The 26382-nt window shown below is 44.0% G+C and overlaps 1 protein-coding gene across 2 annotated transcripts in view; it reads right to left on the bottom strand.

Annotated features, from left to right (window-relative positions):
* Window positions 1-26382, bottom strand: part of GABBR2 (gamma-aminobutyric acid type B receptor subunit 2) — a 3493747-nt gene that overhangs the window by 116920 nt on the left and 3350445 nt on the right. For both annotated transcript variants that reach the window (XM_069219613.1, XM_069219614.1), the window contains exon 17: window positions 16687-16816. In XM_069219613.1, coding sequence (XP_069075714.1) covers window positions 16687-16816 — 130 coding nt within the window. The remainder of the gene's footprint in view (window positions 1-16686; window positions 16817-26382) is intronic.

The following is a 26382-nucleotide window of genomic DNA, read 5'->3' as shown; positions in this document are numbered from 1 at the left end:
AAACAGAAATTAAAAATGCCATTACCAAACTTCCTAAAAATAAGGCCCCTGGCCCCAATGGCTTTTCAATTGAATTTTATTAAACTTTTGCATCTATTTTTGTTCCAAAGTTATTAACACTTATACAATATTTCATATCACAAGATCAAGCAAAGGGCACTTTTTCTAAAGCTATGTTATGTTTGATTCCTAAAAAGGATAAGGATTTATCCAAATGTGGTAATTATAGACCTATATCCCTTATTAATGTTGATTGTAAAATCTTTGCAAAAGTCCTAGCATTACGGATTAACCATTTTATCCCAGACTTAATAGACATTCATCAGTCAGGTTTTGTTAAGGGGCGATACATATAGGATAATTCTAGAACTTTTCTCAATATTATCCATCTTGCTTCTAAATCCAGGGACCCTATAGCTGCTATAACTCTAGATACTGAAAAAGCCTTTGATCGAGTTTGTTGGGATTTTATGTTTGGAGCATTAAAATGGCATGGTTTTAGTCCTCATATTATTAAACTTATTAGTATTTTATACTCCTCAACCTCTACATCTATTTTAGTCAATGGTAAACAATCCCATTACTTCCCCCTGCACAGAGGTACTAGACAAGGTTGTCCTCTATCAACACTGCTATTTATATTAGCCCTTGAGCCCCTTCTAGAGAAAATACGTTGGTCATCTGATGTCTCCCTCACTTCAGAGGTACATTTGAGTATACGTACTGGCCTCCTGACAGTACCCAGAGATTCTTCCGAGGCAGATGCATCAGCTGAACTAACATTGCGTGCCAATGTTGGCTTCATGCCTGCAGGAGAACCCCAGCGGCGAGTGATGTTTGATCTCTAGATCACTGAGAATGGTTCCACAAGGCCGACGCCACAGCTTCTTCTTTATAGAGGAAACCTCTGGTGACACAGGTCCGAACCAAGAGGCTGTCACACCTGCATGCTCCAGAAGTAAGGTATTGTTCACAACTGTAGCTGCACTGTGTCATGGGTAGATGAATTTGCGAGTACCCGATCGCAAGGGACCAAGCGAGGTCTCTTGGTTGTACTCTGAGTTGTTTGCCTTATATTCAATCTGAACCATCCTAAGGACTTGTGGACCACTGCTTTTCCTGCTCCAGCACATAAGAAGTCCATCTGTCAATTCATGACAGGCATCACTGTATAGCCACAAAAAATACTGTAACTACTTAGTAGAAGCAACAGGTGCTTCCAAAGTTGTACTGATCTGCATACTTGAAATACTGATACCTTGACAAATGTTCATTGGATTTTTGTTGTTTGGGTGTTATTTTATTCAGATAAATATTCTTTTCCTAAACTGGTGTGTAGTCTTTTTGTGGTGTTTTCACTGTGTTTCTGTCATTTAAATTTCCCACAAATGCTTTACGCATTGCCTCTTAAGTTATGCCTGACTGCTCTGTGCCAAGCTAAAGGGTAAGCACTGATTAATTTAGGTCGTGTATCTGACTTACACTGACTGGAATGGTGGTCCCTACCTGGACAGAGTGCATACCTCTTCCAACTACAGACCCCAGTTCTAACAAGCAGCAAGTACAATCCCTGCTGAAAAACAATCTCAGAGTATTTTGGGTCTGGCCAAGAGATAACCTTAGCTGTCTTTCAGATCCTTGAAATAATAAACAAGTCATAAATACAAAATAAAGAACAATACACATACATAGAGCTTTGGTAGTTCCCTTTTCATCTATTGTGTTGTTCAACTGTCACATCTTGCTTTCTCCCATCCCAGTATACTGCATGAGGAAATTGGTCTGTCACTTCTGCCATTGTCTCCATTGCATTCTGACGATGGCATTTTGACTCATCACATCCACTTAAAAAGGAGGGCACTTCAGTGCCAGGACTGCTGGACCTATGCTTTACTTTGCCAATTTGTTTTTTTCTTTCCATTCTTTATCCTTTGTCGATAGATTAGTCATATTTGTGTGTTTAAGTCATCAGGTTACATTAATTCACAGCTAATAGTATCTTTTCACAGCATCATTAAGAATCATATTTTCCTGCGATGTGCATTAAATCTAATCAAAATCTCTGTTTTTTATCAGCCTCTCTCTAACAATTCAACAACTCCTAGATTCAAAGCAGAAAAACCATATCAGAGACTCTTACCAGTGCAAGATGTTCACCTAACTCCCTTACAAAAAAATAATCTTTAGACAGTACTGTTATGGCACATTTTGCTTTTAGCTACGTTGCAGTAAGCATCAGCTTTGTGTAGCATCCTAGACTCCTGCCATGGAGAGCATGTAAGCAGAGCTGTCAGACAACTTTACCCGACACCATGAATCTTTCTCCATATCATCACGTGTGTAAAGGTCACCTTGGGTTCCAGAGGACCTACATTAAACGGATTAATATGCTTGTCAACTAATAAGTAAGGGCTCTGTTGCACTCGATTCTGCTCCAGCACTACGTCCCGATTTTTTGTTTTTTGATCACCCAGTTTTTGTATTTTCAACTGTGGGTGAGCCTTATTACGGGTGTCTCACCCATGGTAATCACATGGTAAACAGACTGCGCATGTTTACCAACAGTATCTACCTTTTTAGAGAAGGCCGTTGGGGTGCAAAAAGGGTATGGGTTCTTGGCTGGTTACACGTGATCACATTTGCACACAGGTGTTCACATGTGTGTAGGCTGCACATGGGGGACTACTGTCGTGCACAGCCTGGTAACAGCGCACAGGTAGCTAGGCGCACTAGGGACCTGGAATAGGTCTCATGAGTGTAGTGTACACTACTAGAGAAAGTCAGAGTGCTTTACTGCTTGACCTATAGTGACACTACATTATATACTCCATTATACACATAAGAAGGTAACTGCCTTAGAGTGTAGCATTGCTTCCCCTGGGCCTACAGAGACCATTCATGTCTTGAATCAGAGTGTAACCTGTGGGAGAAAAACAAATCTGTAACATCCAAAATGATAACTGTACATCTTGTGGGTCATTCAGAGTTCACATGTTTTCCTGGCTCAGTTCAGGATCAGAGCCCAGGTCACCTTGCGGTGTCTAGTAATTATATTTTCTACAGCAGCAGGAACAAAGGCTCCCCACACAAAAGGAGAAGTTAGCAGTACTTCTAGCTGCTGAAGAGGAAAGGGGTGTGGTGCAATGATCTTTATCAATCACCCAGCTGCCCAAGCCCATGAAACAAAGGAGAGTAGCAAGAAAACTGGAGCAAAACCACTGTGGGACTGCCTTTGAATTTCCAGTGTGCAAGTTCCTGGCAGTGATCTCAGAGAGGGGTGGAACTGAAGCTCCAGGAGCTGTTGTGACCAGTGGCTCCTGGATGGTGCCATTTTGGATTGGCCCAACATGCTGTGGAGGAAGGTTGGGACAGGGGTGGAGAGGTGATGTGGCATCCCAGGATTTGAGGTGTCCGTCTTCTGGAACCTTCCTCTCCCCTATAAACTCTTGTGCAAGAGAAAGGATGTCTCTTGCATGTGGCTTTTCTAACCACAGTGCTGCTGGATCCTTAGACTACCATTGAGAACTGGAAGAAGGAACCCTCTGATCCCCCAGGCCTCTGGCCAGTTGATTCTGGGCCAGTTGATCTCCCCAAGGGCCAGTGAGGCTGGCCCCCTTACTCCCCCTGAGGACCAGTTGGGGAAGCCCTGGACTTTTCTTCACCCACCAAACAAGCCACAATGGAGAACTGCCACAGGGAGCCAGGAGGACCAGCTTTTAGAAGACTGCACCGCTTTGGAGGTGAGGAGGGTTGTTGAAAGTGCCTCTGGTGGATACAGCTTGCCACCAGAAGTAAAATGAGCACTGGACATTTTTTGTGCTCAACAACCAAGTCATAATAGAGAACTGGCAGAGGGAGCCAGGAGGACCGGTGTTTGGAGGTCTGCACCACTTTGTAGGTGAATATGGTGCCCAATATGGCATTCTACAATCTGATGACCTTTGACCACATTTTCCTCCCTTGGAGTGTGTGGGGTTCTGCCACCATTTGATCAATTTCCCACAGGGTGGACCCGGGCCTGGGAGGACATAAAAAGAAAGCTATTCCCATCACTTTGGGGAAAAGAGCATGCGTGGGTCCCCCTCCCCATCTTTATATCTCGCCGGGGGTCCCATCCCCTCGTGGATTATGCATTAACGGGTCCGGGCCTCATCCTGACCTTCAAGTATTTCAACAATGGGGAAGTGTTATCGCGATTTCCCAGGATTCCGTGTAGGGAGCCTACTACCCCATCCCTGTGCCCCATCGTAGGTGAAAGGGAGTGCCACCACACCACCCCCTCATGTGGCATGCTCTCCAGCTCCTGTGTCTGGGGTGCGGGATGGCCACCACCAACCATGTCTGCCCGCTGGAGTGGGCACACACACAAAAGAACTGCCAGCTCCCCCTGTAGCACACAGGAGTGCTGCTGCTGTGGGGAGCCTTTGAGGGCAACCAAGAGAAAACGCAGTGCAAGGCCGCAATATAAGCTAAACAAAAAGGAAAACCTCATCGTGGCTCTCCCTGGCACAGAGGGAGACCTACTACTATAACATTCACTGCACTTTGGAGACTTCTTGCATGATGCTTTGCAGGGTCTTCTAGTTTAAACACATTTTTGTGCCCAACTCAGCATGTGGTGGTACTAGGTCAATGGGACCAACACCAAATTGTTCAGCACGACATGCTCTTTTTTATTCGGATCATCTTCGGAGTCTTCACCCTAAGTTGGGGGACCCCAAAATCATCACCTTCCCTGCTTATACATACATTTTAATGCTCACCGATAGTTAAAGCCTTTGCTTTACAGGTGGGAGTAGTTGAAGTTTAAGGGCTTGGTGTATGGTAACATTTTATAATGCCTAAAGATGTGCAATGTGTTGTTTAAGGGATTACATTCTCCAGGGGATGAGTGTATGGGGTTACACTGCAATGTTTTTCACCATGCTGTTTTCAGGGGATGAAGTTTTCTGAAGGGCTGAATATATGGTTACATTATAATGCTTTTAAAACATGTCATTTTACTGTGATGCTCTCTAGGGGCTGTTCTGACCATTACAGTTTAATGCCGAGTATATGAAAGAATTAACAAACATAAAGTTTATTTCTGATAAATGTTTTTATTGGGTTTTCTTGACAGTTGCATTTCATGTTGATCCATCAATATTTCCATTATGACAATGATTCCGACCAAAGTAATATCATAACTACACCAAGACTGTTTGAACTCACTTAATGTGTTTGGCTGACCCCTCTAAGGGGTCATCAGTGATTACACAATGTCAACTATGATATATTCCATCTGCCAATGTATATTTGTAAATTACTGCGTTATATTTAGTAGTGTGTGCATAATAAATGTACTTTTCCCTTTCTAAAGCAAAAGTACTGACTGGACAATCATTTACTGAGTGTTAATATTGCGTGCCAGCTGTGAAAGTCAAGTGCTACAATGAGGTGTTTTCGTTCCCACTAAGGACAATTGAGAAACTATTACTTGTGCTGGCCACACAATTAATAACCCAATTCCCAACAGGCTCCATAGTATTTTGTTTTATTTCCACAAAAAAGATTCAAAATATTATTTGCTCCAGTGATTTTTCTTGCATCTAAAACAAGTGATGCCAACTAATGAAGAGTTTTGAGATGTGTTTCACCATGTATTATACGTTCATAAAGTGAATCCAGCTGTACTCATGTGATAAAACAAATTTCCTCAAAGATCTGAAACTTTATATAGGAAGACTGTATCAAATTTTGCTGATCTCTATGGGGACTTGCAGTTTTCTTATATTATCTGGGCGGGGGACTTTAATCTTCTATGTCATAGCAACAACAACAGTTGCCATCAGATAAGAACCCACTAAAGAAACAACAACACAATAAAACTTCCACAACCGCTACTACAAGAGTAACCACCAGAGGAGCAACACAATTTGTAAGAGAGGTTGTGAAGCCCACAAGGACAGCATGGGCCAAGCAGTAACAATAGCTACTGTTACAGGAGGGGCCCGAGACTAGAGCAGTGACCACAGCCCTAATCATAACATCAACCAAAGATATTATGATGGCAGCAACAAAAGTAGGTTCAATAGCTTCAAACATAGGAGGGACCACAGCAGTAACAAGAAGAGCCACAATACTAGTAACAGTAGCTGTGGCTACAATCACTAGCATATTAGGAACAACAGCTGGGACAAAAGTTGTAAACATGAGCAGGGATGACAGCAGTGATGACAGCTTCCACCATGAGAGGGACTATAGCAGCCACCCCAACTGTACCTAGAGCACATACGAAGCTGTCACCACAGCAGGAAGAACAGCAGTGTCCACAGCTGGCACCATGTCACAGAGAAACAACAGCAGTTGTCAGCAAGGCGATGAAAACTACATCATCCACATTTGTAACCATAGCAGGGACAACAAAAACAATGGATGCCCCAACAGCAAGAATGAAAGCAGCTACACCAGCAATTTCCACAGCAAAGACAACGCCTGCAACAACTCCTCCCAGCAAGGTGGGAATAACAGCAGCAATCACTACTGTGACCACTGAGAAAATCAAAAAAGCAGAATGCTTCAATTATGCTCTGCCTTTAGTAATTACTCTTGCTGGCATTATAGACTACTGTATTATTGATCCGTAACTTCAGACAGGGGAAAACCATGTGCAAATCAATCTTGGTTCTGCTGAAACTGTTTGGTTGTTTTCCATTTGAAGAGGAACACAAGCAACCCCAGACCAGTCTGTTCTGCTGGGACTCATCACTGAGATACACTTTGAGATATACCTCTAGTAGTGTGAGCAAGTTGCTTATGTCTGGGTATACCCTTTGAACTTAGGGTATGTCACTGAAATAGGTAAGTATTGGCAAAGTCAATAGTTCTGGCTTTAATGTGCTGACATATGTAATTACAGCCATGCACAAAAGTGCATAGATGATTTAGGTCTGTACCACAATATGTGCCTTTTTCATTTCATGATCTGTAGTGCTATGTAGCACTTTATAAAGTGGCAAAGCACAATTAGTCAAACTGAATGTATGCATGCTTGGCTTGCATGCATGAGCACCTTTAGGTTGGACCTAGTTGGCTTTGTCATGGCTTGTTTTCAGAGGATTGGCATGTTTATTTACTGTGTGAAAAAAGCAAAGGCAATGTTAGGTAATACCTGTAAAACCCCAAAACTCCTTACAATCCATTTCCAGCTCTAAAAACTCTCATTATACTACATCTCTCGCAAGCTTACTACTTTGGAAATTCCAGCAGTTGTAAGTTCTATCAGCAAATGTAATGTCTGGTTGACAAAATTGAAGATTTGTAACTAACTCACTCCAGTAACGCTTTCTGCTACCTAACTTCCTAGAACTAGGCCATTTGTCTCTAAATTTTAGAAACAACTTGCTTGCAGTTTCTTTTTTAACGGCGTAGGAAGTGCATGGAAAGATGTAGAGTAAAAGGGTAATGCAGACTGAACTGCATAAGCAGAAATTCAGTATTACGTTCATATCTGCAAAAGTAATAATCAATCAATCAATCAATCAATCAGTGTATTTGTAGAGCGCACTACCCACCCATAAGGGTCTCAAGGCGCTGAGGAAGGAGGGCTTGCTGCTACTGCTCAAATAGCCAAATTTTGAGGCACTTCCTGAAAGTCAGCAGGTCTTCGGTCTGTCATAGGAGCAAAGGAAGGGTGTTCCAGGTCTTTGCGGCGAGGCTGGAGAAGGATCTGCCTCCGGTGGTCGCTCTTCGGATGCGGGGGACAGTGACAAGAGCGAGGTCGGCTGAGCGGAGTTGGCGGGACGGGGTGTAGAAGGTGAGTCATCTGTTGAGGTAGGCTGGACCGGTGTTTTGGAGCGCCTTGTGTACGTGGGTGAGGAGCTTGAAGGTTATCCTTTTGTTGATGGGGAGCCAGTGTAGGTCTCTCAGATGGGGAGTGATGTGGCTGTGGTGGGGGGTATCGAAGATCAGGCGTGCAGAGGCACTTTGTATGCGTTGCAGTCGTTTGAGGAGTTTGGCCGGGGCTCCTGCGTAGAGGGCGTTTCCGTAGTCCAGTTTGCTGCTGACGAGGGCTTGGGTGACTGTTCTTCTTGTATCTGTGGGGATCCATCTGTAGATCTTGCGGAGCATGCGGAGGGTGTTGAAGCAGGATGAGGAGACGGCACTGACTTGCTTGGTCATGGAGAGTGTTGAGTCGGGGATGACGCCCAGGTTGCGTGCTTGGTCGGTGGGTGTCGAGGCTGCTCCCAGAGTGGTTGGCCACCAGGAGTCATCCCAGGCTGAGGGGTTGGCGCCGAGGATGAGGACCTCAGTCTTATCTGAGTTCAACTTCAGTTTGCTGTTCCTCATCCATTCGGCGACGGCCTTCATTCCTTTATGGAGGTTGGAATTGGTGGTGAGGGGGTCTTTGGTGAGGGAGAGGATCAGTTGGGTCTCGTCGGCGTAGGAGATGATGTTGAGGTTGTGTAGCCTGGCGACGTGTGCGAACAGGGCCATGTAGGCGTTGAATATTGTAGGGCTGAGGGACGATCCTTGGGGGGATCCCGCAGATGATCTTGGAGGCTTTGGATCGAAAAGGGGGAGGTGGACGCTCTGAGTTATGCCAGAGAGGAAGGAGGAGGTCCACTCCAGAGCTTTGTCCCGGATCCCGGCATTGTGGAGGCGTGTGGGTAGGATGCAGTGGCAGATGGGTTTGAAGGCGGCCGAGAGGTCCAGGAGGATGAGGGCACGGTTTTGCCATTGTCAAGCAGGGCCCTGATGTTGTTGGTGGCGGCGATGACGGCAGTTTCGGTACTGTGGTTGCTGCAGAACCCTGACTGGGATGGGTCCAGGATGTTGTTTTCTTCGAGGTAGTGGGTCAGTTGTCTGTTGACGATCTTCTCGATGACCTTGGCCGGGAATGGGAGCAGGGAGATGGGACGGAAATTCTTGAATACATTTGGGACTGAAAACTATCAATCATAATCAGACCATATAAGCCGCTATCCACAGTATTGAACCTAGCACTGCTTTGCGCTCTTTGTATAGAACGGAACTGGCACCATTATTCTCTTTCAACATGATAATAAATTCAGAGTAAGCATGCCTAGGTCCTTGACGTAGTGATTACCCATGTAATCGAGTAATCAAACATCAATGCTTTGTCTTCCTTCCTTCCTTTAGTCAGTACAGTTTAGGAATTTACAACAGAAAATGGCCTTGTTTGGTGACAAAAAAAGAACATCAGCAACTAAGTCAATGTAAAAGTACATGCAACAATTTGTTCAGGATAGTACAGAAGGTAAATCAACAAAAGACCACGAGCGGCTCGAGGTACTTTTTAGGGGCGGGGCGATGCACGGGGACAGGCGATTGAAAAAACAGTTAACTGGATCGTCGCCGCTGCTGTCGTCACCATTGCGCCGTTCCTCTGCTGCAGGCACAGGCTCCCAGCCTGCCCTGCGGCCAATCCTGACGCTGCTTGGAGCAGCATTAGGATTGGCTAGGAGCACCCAGCCAGGGTGCTCCCAGGCAGACTGGGAGCCTGTGCCTGCTCTCTCCAGCCCGGCAGAGAGCACAGTGCGCATGTGTTTGGCCGGCCAGTGACGGCTGGCGAAACATACATGCACAATGAGGTGCTTGTCATCCCCAATGTCCCACCCCTTTTACTACAAAATGATAATAAATGTAGTTTATTATAGTTTTGTAGTAAAAGGTTCGCAGCAGTTGCTGCTGGTGGGGGGTATGCTCCTCTGCCCTAACAGAGGAACAGCGCCTGCAAAAGACACCGCTAAGTAGACATAGCGGGGAGAATTCTTTTACTCCTAGGTCTTAGCATTGAGAGTATCAAGTCCTCTGCTCTGAGGGCCTGTAGCTTGTTTCGTGGCCCGAAGGATAACAAAGTTTATCATACTTGTGAAATGTACCAGTGCATTCCAAATAACAAAGCACAGCTCTCTTCATGCCCAGATCTCCCACTGGGAATGACCTCCTGGGAACCAGGTTCGAGACTCAGAGTGGGCTCCACATCCCGTGCTTCTGGGCAAATCACTAAGGGCCATTATAACCGGAAAACTTTTGATATGTACAAAAAACAAATTGTGATTTGGTAACATGTTACTCAGTCGCAATGTGTGTTTAGTCATTCTGCATTTGGGAGGGGCTTGTTTAGGGCGCTTCTACCAAATACCAAAGTGCAGTGGTACATAAGAATGCTTTCTGACTGAATTACGGTTGGTGGCCATCCTTTGCAAATGGGAAGGGGTCCCAAATGGACCTCTTCACCTTTGTGAATGTTAAACCAAATATTTTTTTTATTTTTTAGGAGCAAGAAGTGGTCCTGACTACTGCCTACTCTTAAAAAATGAAACTTAAATGTTTTATTATATTTTTTGAAACGCATCCTGTTTCACGTTAAAGAAAACAACCTGCCTTTTAAAAAAAATGCTTAATTAAAAAGCAATCACAGACATAGTGGTCTGCTGACCCCAGCAGGCCACTGTCCTTGTGATTGCTACAATTCCTAATGGGTTGCAACTTGCAACCTACTTCATTAATATTCATGAGGTGGTTCTATTTGCAACCCAATTAACAATCACTAAATGTAACCCAATGTGTTTCATACATTAGGAATAACAATATCCTAATTGCGATTTGCAGAAAATCGCAATTAGGTAATTGATATTTCTGAATTTTGTGCACATGGCCGTATATCACACAGTGCCTTCAAAAATGGCTGTGTCCTTTTGTAACAGAGCTCGTGCTCATGTAAAGCACCCCCGTACCTTTGAGTCAAGTTTACACTACATAAAACTGCACAAAAAAAGTGGGAAGGACGATCTCCTGAATAAGGTAAAATCCAAAAAAGAGCAACTGACAGAACTGAAAACATGCTGACAAGGAGCTGAACACCTTAGAAAACTCAAATCCCAGAAATGTCTCATTGCGCAATTAGCCATTTGAAAGATCACACTGAAAATCAAGAGGTCCAACTGAATCTATTTCAGCAGTTTCAAAGAACAAAAAAAGGCACAGTTACCACCCTAGGGGTGTTAAAAAAAAACTCTTCAGGCAGCGCAGCACGAAAAGATCTATAAAACCAAGCCACTCCAAGGACAAGAAAAAAAAACGGTGATAGCAGTTCATCTACTTTAAACTCTCCTTTTATGAAAGTTTTCATTACTTGTATGAATAGTAGAAAACATAAACTTTTGAATTTACGGTCTTACACAATTCAAGCAGACAATAAACTTTCTCGTTATTAGGGTTAAAGATCGAGACGGTTAACAGAAGACACTTCAAGCAACAGGGTATTATTTAGCAATGCATGCCGCCATTCCCTCCACCCTGATGGTGTTCCATCTGTAAGAGACCTCACTCTTTTTCTGTGTCTTTTTCATTTGGATGCCTCAATCCATAATGGGTAATTCCCTCCATGAGCGTCATACTTTTTCAAGTTTCAAGATCCTTGCGCTTTGTACATGGACTTCTCTGCCTGCATTCAATAGTTCATGATACCACACCAAAGCTCCAACACTAGAATAATATGGGTTCCCTACAGCCTGACAAAAACACTCCAAGCCATCATGAGAGCAACACTGCACAGTAGTGGAGGGTATTAGGGTAAACTTTGTTCTCCCCAAATGCCCAGTGGGGCAAGCAGCTGACTGAGTGTGAGGCTCCCACTGTAGCTGTCGAGATCTGACAGCCCACTGTAGACCCCAAGGATTCTATATCTGGGCAATCTTACAAAGTGTGCCCTATTCCCCAGTTCTGCAACAGCCTCTCAGACATGTGTCACTGTGTACTCTACCCATACAAAAGAACCTAGACCGTGTTAAGTACGTGCAATGCAATATTTAAAGTTGCACCAAGTGCCTCTCTCACCAGTCATCGTGCTCTAAGATTACCAGGTCCTGTTTCCACTTTTCTTTCAGTGCGGCTAAGGAAAGTTGACTCCTGCTCGCCAGTGTCCTATAAATCTACAAGACTGCATATTTATGTAGATGAGCTGCCATTAATGTGTATTCCAATGGGGATTCTTCGAAAAAGTCTTGTAGTCTGCCCAGAGCATGTTTCATCTGTGTGTAACGTTGGCTGTCTAAAAAGTTATACTAATATTGTAGATCATTGAATGGGAGGATCCCCTGGGTGTTCCATGTCACCCAGTTTGGATATCCCCAACACATACGGCTGTCTCCGTCTCTCCAGCTTTTTAAATCTGCTTCCCAAAGGGGCATTTTCAATGTCATCTTTCCTCCAACTTCCATCTTCAGCATGGCCATCATCAATATTTTGACCACGGATTTTGTTGGGGATGTTCATAGAATGATTCAATTATTGACATATAGCCTGCTTAGATAGTTCCCCATGACCTCAGCTAGTCTGTCTTAATCTGCCAGCAGTGCGGGCTCCTGCTGGGAGGCAAAGGTTCATACGTTCACTACCAGCAACTTGGCTGCCCAATACTATAGCCTTAGGTTTGAAAGCTCTATACACCTATCATACGGACTCCTGGTAAGAGTGACAATGCTATTCTTGGGATGTGTTCATCACAGAGCAGTGATTGCGTCACAGCATCCACTGCCTGGAAGAACTCAACAGAAAACTCATACAGAATATTCTTTAGTATATATATGTATAATTGTGGGCACTGTGATCATTTTGTAAAGGGCAAGTCTGCCAGCAACAATATGGGACGTTTTCACCAGTGCCCCACTTCTTTCTGTATTCTTCCAGAATCCTCGCAAATTACACCACTGATGCTCAGTTGGGCCGAGCATCACAAACACCCCCAAATAAGGGAAAACCCCCTGTGTCCAATGTAAAGGGCATTCTCAGCCCACTGGGGACTACAATGGAGTGTCTGAGAATGCCACTGACTTCTGGCAGTTGATATGCACCCTGAGGACGTCCCAAATACGTAGAGAATCTGCAAGTCTCAGGAGACTGACTGCACTACATCTGCCAAATATAGAAGTAAATTGTCAGCATACAGGAAAATTACATCTTCCCAATTTGGTGTCCACCTCAGCCTGCAAATGTGAGCCTCTGTTCTCACCCAGCTGGCAAGGATCTGAGTGCCAAAGCAAACAGCAGCGGGGAGAGTGGCCCTGCCTGTGTCTCCCCCCCCAGCTTAAATTCCTTTGAGGTTACCCCATTGACTCTAACTTTTGCCACTGGTTTGGTATAGAGTATCCATATCAATCACAGAAGCACAGGCTTCTCGTGCAAAAATGCCTTTTTGGCATCTAGGGCTAACAGAACAGCTGGCTCTTGCAGATTGTCACATCTCGCCAGGCACAGCTCATTGTATTGTAAGAGCAGTAATCACTAACCCATTATGAAAACCCTCCAGCATAATATAAGGGTGTATAAGCATATATATAAAACAATCCAGGATGTAGGAAGGGAAACAAGTTAGAGATTGGATTCCTTTAGACAAAAAACTAAATTGAAGAGAAACCCAGTGTTGAGGGTAATCCATATGTGGGGAAACACTCTTAGATTGCTGGATAGCTAATGAAGCCTCACTGGAAGCCTTGGTAATAGTAGTCTTTCAGCCTCTGTACCACCAACCTCAAGCAGGAGAGCTACCTCCATGTCAACACTGGAAACGTGAGAGGACTTCTGTTGACATTGAGAGAAGGGGAAACCTTCTTCTGAGATTCGGTAGAGTAGAATCCTAAAGATATCTGCCTGCTCCTGATGGACCTTGCGCCTAACACATGAAATTAGTGGGAATGGGAGATAGGGAATGGGGAAAAGAGGGTACAGAAGACCCCGGGCCATATCTCTACCAGAGTAGCTACACTTTTGGCTAAGAAATCCTGAAATCTAACAAAATAATCTGGGAACTACTCGATCTGACCTTGTGGCAAACAAGATTAGAACTGGATGACCATTCAGGCAGCAAAATGTTCTGCATCACTTTTCTGGACAGCTAAACTCATTGAAGATAGAGAAAATGTCGACTGTATTGCTCTGCCCTCATGGTCTTCACCCTCTCTAGAAGCAAAGCTAGCAGATAGAGAATGGGACTTTCTTCCAACAACAAAACCTGGACTGCGAAGCAAACTAGTATCTGAACTAGGCTCCCATCCTTGGTATCCTGTGCCTGTTAACAAAGATCTTGGCCACAGCATTGTCCATCTACACCAAAAATAGATGATCCCATCAAGAAAGGAACACATGTCAAGAGGCCTTGGTTAATAATGTATAGCACTTTCAGATTGGAAGATCTCAACCTTCCAGAATTATTCCAACAGTCCTAAATCCCCACCCTGCAGAATGTAGCCCTTCGCACCACAGCAAATCAAACCAATCTTCCAGATGGCAGGAACTGAGCTACTCTTCCAAATTTGTGCACAGAGGTTCAGAAGCTTTCAATAGTAATGATGCAGCAGAACTGTTCGTACTGCCCCTCATGTCACAGTCATCATCTATATGTGACAGTCTATGCATTATGGTAATCAAAGTAGTAACAGTTTGAATGTGAAGTGATGCACTTAGAAGCTATGTTAGCGTGCATCATTTTTGCCAATGTGAGTGTGGAAATCAACTCTATGCTCATAGCTTCAGGTAAGGTATGGGCAGATTGATCAGAACCCCATTCTTTAGTAGGACTGTATACACCCTCTTGGTGTGAGGTACGAAGAGGAGGAGAAAAAGCATGTGAATACACCAGTCATCTAAACAGTGGTGTGCCATGATGTCTTTTCATGCAGCAACCCCAAAAGCAGAGCCAGGATCTTCATAAAAACCTGAAGTGCAGATTTGAGTCAAAGTGCTAGGTCATGAACTAGAAATGATCCTCACACATGGCTACCAGAGAAATAGCTATTGAAGATACCAAATTGCCACAGGCAAATATTTGTCCTGCAAATCCAGAGAGGTTAGACTTCCAGAGAAAGAACAATGCGAATAATTTACTGAAGAGCTCCCATTCTGAAACTGACATTGGGAATCGGGAGATTCAAGGTCTGAAATCCAGTTCACACCAGAATCCTCAATTCACTTTTGGAGACATCAATATTATTGTGCAGACTCTTGTTGGAACTGGCATCAGGACTCCTTTGTTCAAACGTTCCTTGATCCAGAAGTCATAATCAGTCATTGCTGAATCCTTTGTCACTGGAGTTGGAATTACACCTGAAGGTACCAGACTGTGAAAAATCGATGCAGTAATCATTTGAATCAATGGACAGTACTGAAATATCCTTGAAAGACCTGGGCCATAAAAGACTGAACATGCTTAGGTCAGGAAATCGGGACAGGCTGACAGGAGGACTTAGGCCCAGGTGACTTATGCTCATAACAATAATGCCGGGAGGGAAAAAGAAACCAGGAGGTAAACTATAGTCTGAAGATGTAAACAGTTCAAATTTAAACTTTCACTGGAAGGGAAAAGCTAACTTTCTATTTTCGAAACGTTTACAGGCTAGATCAATTGCCAGCCATTGTCAAACAACAGCTGATCCAAAAATGTATGTGCAGCAGCAAATCTTTCATTCTGGCATCATTGTGCCATTCCTTGATATTGCACCTTGTAGACACAGCAGAACCACCAGTGTGCACAGCCTTGATAAAGCCACAACTACATAAACCACATAATCCACCTGTTGCCCCATCATGGACAGAACCTTAGAACGATGATGAAAATGGCCTTCCTAGACTTCCAGAAAAGTCTGTCAGAAGCCAGACCACAAAATCAAGTGGTTATAGGCCTGATGAGCATTTGGGTTAATGGATGAGGTGGAGCGTTTGCGGGTAAACTTTAATAACCATATTTCGCAATTACACGCCTGAGCTGAAAAAATATTTTCTGCTAAAACATCAGTGTTCTTCCCAATTAAAGTACAATAGAACCGGGAGCACACTTCATATCGACTGTGACTTTTATACAGGTCGGTATTCCATGGCAACAGTGGGTCTCACTAAATCCAGGATCCAGGTTTTTCCGAAACACAGGCAAACTTGTTTATGTGACACGCATTAAGATGGGTGCATTGTGTTTAGACATATCTGATAGGACGGAACACTGCACTGAACAGCCGTCAGGCATTTGGGACAACTAACTTGCCAGTTATATGCCCCCTGTAGCCGGAATAAATTATTTTTTTGTGTGTGTTTTTCAAGCGTGGACCGAGGCCCAGGGATTGTCAGAGTGAAGTACATGATGAGCTGGAGAAAGCAAGGTCTTTGTAGGGGACATCAAACAAGGGATCACGAATCAGAATGGTTAAACTAATCCTTGCATATAGTGGATGTAGATAATGCAAGGAGATGTCATGTCCAATACCATCCCTGACTCGAGTTTTAGAGGTGCATTATAAAAGAGGATATGTGCAGAATACGAGCTTTAGAAAATAAACAAGAGGGCTGAGATTTTATAGGTAGGTGTAAGCAGTGGGAGAAAAATTACTAGAAGATTATACGGAGTTGGGAAGGCCAGTAGGGAGATCATATTTCTTGGAGTATTCCATTCGATATCATCAGGACACCAAGCAATGGTAAGAGCCAGTGGCCAAAGTGTTAAAGATATGTCGCTGGAACATTAGGTGTTGGTTAGGATGTTAAGATCAGGCAGGATATTTGGGGTAAGAGAGGTTCACAATTAAACTCATTTTGTGTATTTCAGGTGTCTAATTAGGCAAAACCCCTTTGTCCTGCTATATTGGATACAGTGGTCTTCCCCAATTAATAATAGCTATTTCACACATTTCTTACCTTTGCTGTCTGTGAAGTTTCGGATGCTCAGGATGGCATTAAGCTCTTGATAATGATTTTGCTTAATATAGGTTGTTTTCTCTGGTGTATCCTGAAGCTGCATAGTGACCTCTTCTAAGTCCTTATCCAGCTGAAAGAAGATATAATCATTGTGTCACAGATCAAACAGTGGGTATGAGTGTATGAGCTAATCACAAGATTTGAAAGAATATATCTCACAATACCAAGTGACAATATATCTTCCTGCTTGATTATGGTGACCGAAATATATAATATTTGCTTCCATAAAATGATGACATACATCTAAAGAAAATAAGTTACTGAACTGTAACTGAACTTCTCCAGTAATGGTAATCTTTCATGGATTCACATGCTTGCATCATTCCCTGTTGTCAAAGTGGAAGTCCCATGGTACAATAGAAAGCAGTAGTGAAAAACCTACATAAAAGTCAATGTTAGAAGACACTCATTTTCATAGCTTATTCACATAATTAAAAAAGACCCAAAGTCCAGCCAGTCAGACAACAGCACCCTTTAGAGCCTTCAACACAGAGGCTCCAGTCACTCAAATTTTCCAGCGCAAATGGGATATAAGTGGGATATACTTGGGAGATATAAGGGGAACCTCTACGGGAAGGAGGGTGGGTTGCATATTAATCTTTGAAAGATTCCAATACAGGAAAAATACAGTTTTACCCTTTTCTATTCTCCTGTAAGGGATCTTTCATAGAATTACATGCGTGAATCAGAATGATTAGCATTTGCAAATAACAATCTTATCATATCATAATGGATGTTGGGAAAGATAGTTAGAGACGGTTCATCATATTGAAATAGAGGGTGCAACACTGCTTGTCCGACAGCCGTCTCAATTAGTTCTGCGTAAGGGGTGCCTCCAAAAAGAGTAGTGGTAGAAGAAACAGCTCTGGTAAAATCAACCTTAAACCTGGCAGGCCAATGGCCTTCCTACTCGTCTGTGACAGAATTGGATAGCTGCTGCGACACATCTTGCTATGCTTTGCTTTGAAACTGGGAATCCTATCAAAGATTTCCACAAGCCACAAACGATTGATCCTTTTTGTAAAGTTGATTAGTTCTGTGTAAATAGAATTTAAGAAACCTTCTAATGTCTAACAAATGTAGTAATCTGCTATAGTCTGCGGATTGGGAAAGAATATTCTTCATATTATGGGTTCATTAAGGTGGAAATCCAAAATGACTTTTGGTATGAACTTTGGATTGATTTTAACTATGACACTGTCTTGTTTAAATTGAATGAAAGGTTCCTTAATTGTAAATGCTTGGATGTCACCAATGCTTCTTGCTGACGTTAGTGACAGCAGCACTGCTGTTTTCCATGATATTTTGTTTTTGATAACCTCCTTAGTGAAATTTTCACATATGATGCAGCAATACTGCACCTTACAGTCATAACATACAGCAGTAGATGTATCAACAGCATAATTCTGTATGTAAACCTTGCATATCTCACAGGAAAGAAAGATAAAGGGGCTGATTTAAGAGCCCCTAGCACCTCCTTGCGCCACATTAGCGTCATGTTCTCCCCCCTGCTAAGGTGGCATGTGGCCTAACAAGGACAAATCACCAAGCCAGATTTACAAAGTGGGGCAATGCATGAATTGCCGGACTTTGCCACCTTTTGCGCTACATTATGCCTGGCATAATGGGTGTTCCCCTGTTGGGGGGGGGGGAGGGGAATGGCATAAAGAAATCTAAGAGATTTCTTTGCGTCATTTTGTTCGGCACTTTTAACATCTGCTCAGAGCAGGCATTAAAAGGTGGCACACCATTGTTTTCAATGGGCTTCAATGGGCTTTGCAGCATTAGTGTCATCATTTTTTATGCTATGCCTGCAAAGCCCCGAACTACCGTCATAAATGTTGACGCTAGTGTTAACGTGTCCTTCTATGTTAATTTATACACATTAGGACTCGTTTTAGGCCAATGAATCTTGTGACCCAGTGGAGAGACACCGTAGGACGAGATAACTGATCAATATGTCAAGCAATATATCAATAATGTCATCAATATTTATCACCTCAATACACTTTACTTTGGATAAAGATATTAATCAAATTCTCGACGCAACCATGACCTTTCAGCCATGAATAACCACACCTTCTGTAGGGTAGGCTTCAATCCAGTGACAGAAAACACACACAATCACCAACACGTACTTCAATCCTCCACAAACAGGCATTTCAATGAAGTCCATTTGCATTTTGCTGAATGGACTGCCATCTCTCCCAATGTGTCTCAAAGTTACCACTGTCCCTTTTCCAGCATTCATCTGTTGACAGATGATGCACCTGTGACAGATAACCTTAGCGGCATGTCTGAATTTTGGGTTGAACCAGTCGATTTTAAATGACCTGATCATTGCATCCCTCCCAAGGTGAGCCTGTCCATGATACACCCTGGCAAACTGAGATAGAAGGCTGTTTGGCAGAACTATTTTTCCTTCCTCTGAGACCCACAAATCATCAGCCCTCTGTATACATTGCATTCTCTGCCAGGAACGTTTTTCCTCTTTGCTTGCATGACTTTGTAATGTTTTTAACTCATCTAGTGTTTCAACCACCCGTAATGCAAGGTTCAAACATGTGTCATTTTCAGTTTGCGGTAACAATTCCCACGGCTCCCTGAACGATATACAGTTCAACGCGCAAAACCTTGCGACTTGATCTGCATAGCCATTTCCCATGGACACAAAGTCTTGTGACTTAACATGGGCATTGCATTTCACCACGGCAATTTCAAGAGGTAACTGCATTGCATGTAACAAATCCTTTATTTGTTCACCATTTTCACAGGAGAACCAGAAGAGGTCATGAAACCTCTCTGTGACCAAAGTTGGCCAAAATCATGTACAATTCCGAATCCGTATTTGCTGTCAGTATAGATAGTGACTCTCAGATTCACAGCTGTGTAGCATGCCTTGGTAAGGGCAATTAATTCTGCCACTTGTGCGGAAAACACCTTCTCGAGCCAGGAAGCTTCAATGATACCAGCTATGGTACATACCGCATAGCCAGCTCTCAATGTTCCAATAGAATCTCTTAAGCAGGACCCATCGACAAACATGATACAGTCATTTTCCTTTAACTGTGTGTCCTGAATATCTGGACGTGGTTTGGTACATAATTCAGTCACCTCAAGACAGTCATGTTCTAACTCTTCCTCATTGTTAATTTCAGTGTTTTCAACAGGAAGTAAAGTTGCCGGGTTCAATACAGTACATCGCCTTAGAGAGACATTTGGGGACCCCAATATGATTGTCTCATACTTGGTGAGACGAGCATTTGTCATGTGCTGAGTTTTAGTTCGAGTCAACAATATTTCAACTGAATGCGGAACCATTACTGTTAGGGGGTATCCCATGACTATGCCTTCACACTGCGTAAGGCTTTGACCAACTGCTGCAACTGCGTGCAAACAACCCGGTAAGGCTGCTGCGACGGGGTCCAAGGTAGCTGAAAAATATGCTACAGGGCGATTTGCACCTCCATGGACCTGTGTCAAAACAGACAAAGAACAAGCATCACGTTCATGACAAAACAGTAGAAAAGGCTTTGTATAGTCAGGCATACCTAACGCTGGTGCCCTGCACATGCATTCTCTCAACTCCATGAATGACTCAAGCTCTTCTTTGGACAAAGCTATGGTATATGGCTCATCCTTGATCTCTTTGCCTGTCAGTTTCATCAAAGGTTTTGAGATGATCGAGAAGTTGGGTATCAACTGGCGACAGTAGCCCACCATTCCCAAAAACATCCTGACATCTCTTTTTGTCGTCGGAGGGTTCATTTGTAAAATGGCTGTTATTCTTTCTTTTGATATTCTCCTGGACCCTCTTTCGATTAGATGCCCTAGGTATTTCACCTCTTTCTGACAGTATTGCAGCTTCTTAGGTGACACCTTGTGTCCGTTCTTTCCCAAATGATTCAGCAAGGCAATGGTATTTACAGTTGTCCCTAGTTTTGGATGCAATCAGCAAATCGTCAACGTACTGCACTAGAGTCGAGTTAAAAGGCAGCACCAAGGATTCCTTTTTCAATATCTGATTAAAGATGGATGGTGATTCAGAAAACCCTTGTGGAATTCTGCACCAACTGTACACCTTATCCAGGAATTTGAAACTGAACAAAAATTGGCTGTCCTCATGAAGAGGCATCGAAAAGTAGGCTTGTGACAGGTCTATAACGGTGAACCACTCAGCATCACAGGGAACCTGAAACATGATTACTGCTGGATTGGGCACTACAGGGCAACATTTTACCACAATCTTGTTTATTTTTCTCAAATCCTGCACAATTCGAACCTTCCCACAGGGCTTCTTTAAACCCATTATGGGAGAGTTACACAGACTGCTCAAAACCTCTTTCAGGACTCCCTGTCTTAGAAAATCTGCAATTATCTGTGACACTTCGATAAGGACATCTTGTGCCATATAATATTGTGGCACCTGAGGATACACCGCATTTGGCTTTACCTGGACTCTAACTGGTTCTACGCCTTTTATTAGTCCCACTTCCTTTCCTGTCAGATCCCACACTTTCTCTGTCACAGTTCCCTGTAGCTCAACAGGTTGATTGATCATGGTAAGCATTGGGAACAAGGTAATTAAAGGGTAATCCTCATTTGTTGTTCCTGTCTCTTCCTCTGAAAACTGACCTTCGTCTCCTTCATCGTCACTATTTGTCTGTACTTCGATTCCATAATTGGAACAGGTAATCGAGCATTTTGTCTTACACAGTAAGTCCCTTCCCAGTAGGGATACTGGACTTGAATCCCAACCTACAAACCTATGTAGTCCCTGGAAATTTCCGGTCTCAACCTGCACTGGATCAGTAATCGGGTTTGTCAAATATTGGTTTGCTACTCCGACTACCCTTATGGTACGCCCCGAAAGTGGTAATTTTGGAACCTCTGCACTTCTGACTGTAGATCGTGTTGCTCCGGTGTCTACCAGAAACGAGACTTTGTAACCCATCACCTTGCCTTCCACATATGGACCCCTTTGATCCACCTCTAAGGATGCTGCAAGCCTGCATTCTTCGCTATCTGAACTATCATCTGACCACTCTCCATTCATACCATTTTCACCTCGCAATGGAAACTGTTATACCGTATTATTTTGACTCATTACCTGGCCTGTGACCTGTTGAGGAAGCATCACCTGTTGCTGTCCCATCGGAGCCATTGGTAATTGCATTTGCTGTCTAGGTACCAAGGGAATCTGCTGTTGTACTGGTTGCATTTGCGCTGGCTGTAAACGCGGCATTTGCATCTGCTGCATGGGCTGTACCCCTTGCATTTGTACCAGATTGTTCTGAAAATTCAGGTTTTGATGTCTTCATTTTGGGCCTCTTACATTTTGCAATGTACCAACGTTAGCGCTTTGCTGAATTACACCATCCTGCACCATGTTCGGGCACTCCCGTTTCCAGTGCCCCACGCACCCGCATACGTGACATGGCGATATCTTTTTCACCCCTTGTACGTCATTTTGAACCACAACGGTATTCAGATCTGGACCGCGATTCACAAACCCTCGGGCTCGACCTCTCGGCTGTGTATGAAACACCCCATTCATTTGCGGTTGTTGCTGTATCATCTGTTGAACTCCATTTCCCTGTATTCCTGCCTGTGCAGCCCTTATCTGCATCACCATCACTTTCTCTTTCAGCTTTTTCCGCTTCAGCTCAATCTCATCACTACAGTATTTTGCATTCTGCAACTCTTCATTAATCGGCTTTGCTTGCCAACAAATCAAATGATTCTTAATCATCTGGCTAACTTCTGGTCTCAGCCCTTCGACGAATCTAAACACGAGATGGTTCATGTCTTTCGGTTCAATAGTCTCAGTATTACTGTAGTGTTTGAATGCCTTTAATAATCTCTCATAGTAAGCGTGTATTGACTCCTTTACCTCTTGAGAGGTCCGGTCAATCTTCTGCCAATCAGTCACCTTTGGCGACACCTTCTGCTTCAAACACTCAATCACTTTATGATAATACTTCATCACCTCTTCAGAGGGTGCCCCGGTCACCTTATCCCTTGCTGGCTCCTTCGTCGGCCAATCTACTCCTCTCTTGCACTCAAGCCACAAATCAGGTGGAACAATGATCTCGAACAAGGTATTCAAGTCTTCCCAAAGACACTTTGCAAGTTTCACGAACCTGTCTGTCTGTTGGTACCACTCGATCGGTTTCTCCCTCAATCTGGGATAATCATTAGTAAAAGATAGGATGTCTCCTCTGGACCATGGTACATGAACTAAGACACCACCAGCTGTCTCTCTCATGGGTAATATTTTTACTGATTCCAGATCAGGTGAGGCCTTGGCTTGATTAGACCGTGGACTGTCACCCTTTTCCTTATCTCTTTTCTTTGCCCACCTGCCTTCCCATTTTTCTAGCGCACCCCAAACTTGCGCACTTTGCAACAATTCCTTCAAATGTGCCTTCATTCCCGCAGACCTCGTGTGCTCAAAGTCTTTAGAGTCAAAATCCAATCTGTAACTTCTTTTCAGGTGTTTAGGCCCATATTTATACTTTTTGACGCAAAACAGCGCCAACGCAGTTTTGCGTCAAAGAAATTAGCGCCGGCTGACGCCATTCTGAAGCGCCATGCGGGCGCCGTATTTATTGAATGACGTTAGCCGGCGTTAGCCACCGGCGCCGTCTGGTGTGCGTTAAAAAAAACGACGTACACCAGGCAGCGCCGGCGTAGGGGGAGATGGAGCTTGGGCGTCAAGAAATGGGGCAAGTCAGGTTGAGGCAATTTTTTCGCCTCAACCCGATTTGCGCCATTTTTTTTCACTCCCAACCCCCATAGAAATGACTCCTGTCTTAGCAAAGACAGGAGTCATGCCCCCTTGCCCAATGGCCATGCCCAGGGGACTTCTGTCTCCTGGGCATGGTCATTGGGCATAGTGGCATGTAGGGGGGCACAAATCAGGCCCCCCTATGCCACAAAAAAAAAAAAAAAAAAAACACTTACCTGAACTTACCTTAATGTCCCTGGGATGGGTCCCTCCAGCCTTGGGTGTCCTCCTGGGGTGGGCATGGGTGACAGGGGGTGTCCCTGGGGGCATGGGGGGGCACCTCTGGGCTCCTTCAGAGCCCACAGGTCCCTTAACGCCTGCCTTTTGCAGGCGCTAAAAAACGGCGCAAAAGCGGCCGTACGTCATTTTTTTTGACCCGCCCACTCCCGGGCGTGATTTTTGCCCGGGAGTATAAATCCCACGCACATGCCTCGGAGTCGATTTTTTAGACGGGAACGCCTACCTTGCATATAATTAACGCAAAGTAGGTGTCCACGCTAAAAAATTACGCTAACTCCATGGACTTTGGCGCTAGACGCATCTAACGCCAAAGTATAAATATGGAGTTAGTTTTGCGTCAAAATTGCGTCAAAAAAAACGACGCAATTTCGGCGCAAACGGAGTATAAATATGCCCCTTAGTGTTTCCGATATCAATATTGTATTTATCTGCCAGGTTCGCTAATCTCTGATGCACCTTGCCTACTTCTTTGGTAATTTTGGGGCACAGGAATCTTAATTCTGCTTCCGTGTATGACTCCAATCTGTTCACTCCATTGTACCTTCCACTAATTCAGCAGCTTCTGCCCCTAACCTTACAAAGTTTAGGTACTCATCTTGGTTTTCCTTTTCTGGCCCGACTGCAGCCACTGCAGCCCTTTGTGAAGTATAAGTCTTTTCTAGTCATTCATTTAACTGTTGTACTGTGAAACCCTGCAGTGAAATGTTCCCTGCATGTATCATTGGTGAATGTGAGGTATTCGTACTCATTGTCTGCGGGGTTAAAACCCCTAGCCCTGCTTGACGCATTGCTTCTATGGGTGCTCCCACTGGGCTGAGGTCCATTAAGGACCTCGGCTGTTCAACTGCTTGTTCTCCTGGGGCCATTATCTGGGGAGTTCCCATAGACCCTCCTCTTATCATATCTTGAGTCATTACTCCCTGGTCACATACGCCAGTTTTGCCTTGCGCATACAATGGTACTGGCGGACCGACAGTAATTGGCAATGATATGGCAGCAGGTGTCTGAGCTGGTCCCAGACTCCGTGTAGCAGTAACCCCATAGGTCTGTTCCAAGGTACCCGGGACAGGTACTAATGGCGGACCAGCTACTGGGTTATACCCTGGTATGAGCTGTGGCTGTGGTTGGGACAGTAATTTTGGAGTTGACTCAATCTGCACTAATTTTGATTTCGTGTATATCGGGTCTGGCGGCACTATCAGATTTGTAGTAGTCTCAAGTACTGGGACGTCTGGGTAGATTCTCTGTATCTGCGGCAGAGGTTGCAACTGTAACAGTATGTCTGGTGCAGTGGGTACACTGACACCATTCTGTATCAAAGCCGTATCACTAGTCTGTACCGTGTCAGCAACTCCCTTTTCCTGCGTCTGGTTCCCAGGGTCTATACTAGTGCTTGGTGCACTGTCGCTCACCGCATAAGGTGGCGGGCGATCATGTAATAATCTGTCCATAAATTCTTCATCGTCTGAATCATCTTCCTCTTCCCAAGGTCTTTTATTTTCTTTAGAATTGTTCAAATCTTTGTCTGTCTTACAGGAGGCTTTCTTTCCCTGTGTCTCTTCTCCCTGGGCTATCGTTGGAAACAATTTTAATCCGTCAACAATTCCCCTTCTCCACATTTTACTCTTGTTATCCCATCTAGCCTCTGCATAAGAGTTTTCTGCCCTTCTCAGTCTTCTCTGAAACTTTTCTTGCCTTTGTTTAAGAGCCATTAGATCCCAAACCGCTAAAGCTTCATACTGAGCTGGCCTCGGAGGTGGTTTCTGTACACTTAACATCCACCTCAAATTCTCTAGCACCCTCGTATTGAATGTCCCATGTTCTGGGAATGCTAAACATCCCTCTTTCTCTGTTAATTTGCGCCACTGTTTCATCCATAAACAAGGCGCAACACCTTTCTCTTCCATGACTATATAAGCTGGAGTACCCTCGGGTGGTGTAGGCTCTCCATCAGTTGCTACAATATATGCGTCTCCTTTCAGAGCGCTCTTAAATGCCTTGACAAAATTCATTTTGCGGTTTTCTCTTATTTGTATTTTAATCAGAAGTGACTTGGTTCCCAGGACACTCTTCACCCACCTTTCTCAACCTATTGCCTCTCACGGACGGCAGCCAATCCGTGCGCGACCCCTCTCGACAACTGACCTATCTCAGCGCGGCACCACTGACGTCACACTCACGCCCACTGCAGCTGACAAAGTCTTGCGGCTTGTCCGCTCCTCACTGAATCCATACAAACTAATGCAAATTATTGCGAGCACCTTAAATGACAACACAAATCTGCCGGTTTACTACAGGAAAGGTAACACATTCACTTCAGAACTTTACAGAGATTTCACTTGAAGCCTCAGCCGCTACTTTCTCCTTGTCAGTTCCCGCATATGGAAAGCAGAATTTGACCCGCAAATTCTACTCTCGACTTGTCAATGGCTCGTCCTAGTGCACTTTAGAACTTGCCAAATCTCCATCGAAGGTTTCACATATAAGTTTACTCAAACTTGACTTGTCAACCGCGCCCGATTGACCTATTAAACTGCACAGATTACAACGTAAATCCAAGTGTCTCCTACACTTGTCAACATACTCCGGAGTCTTAGACCACGACA

The sequence above is a fragment of the Pleurodeles waltl genome, chromosome 2_2, assembly GCF_031143425.1.
Source record: "Pleurodeles waltl isolate 20211129_DDA chromosome 2_2, aPleWal1.hap1.20221129, whole genome shotgun sequence".
Classification (NCBI taxonomy): Eukaryota; Metazoa; Chordata; class Amphibia; order Caudata; family Salamandridae; genus Pleurodeles; species Pleurodeles waltl.
This window is presented reverse-complemented; position numbering and strand designations above follow the sequence as displayed.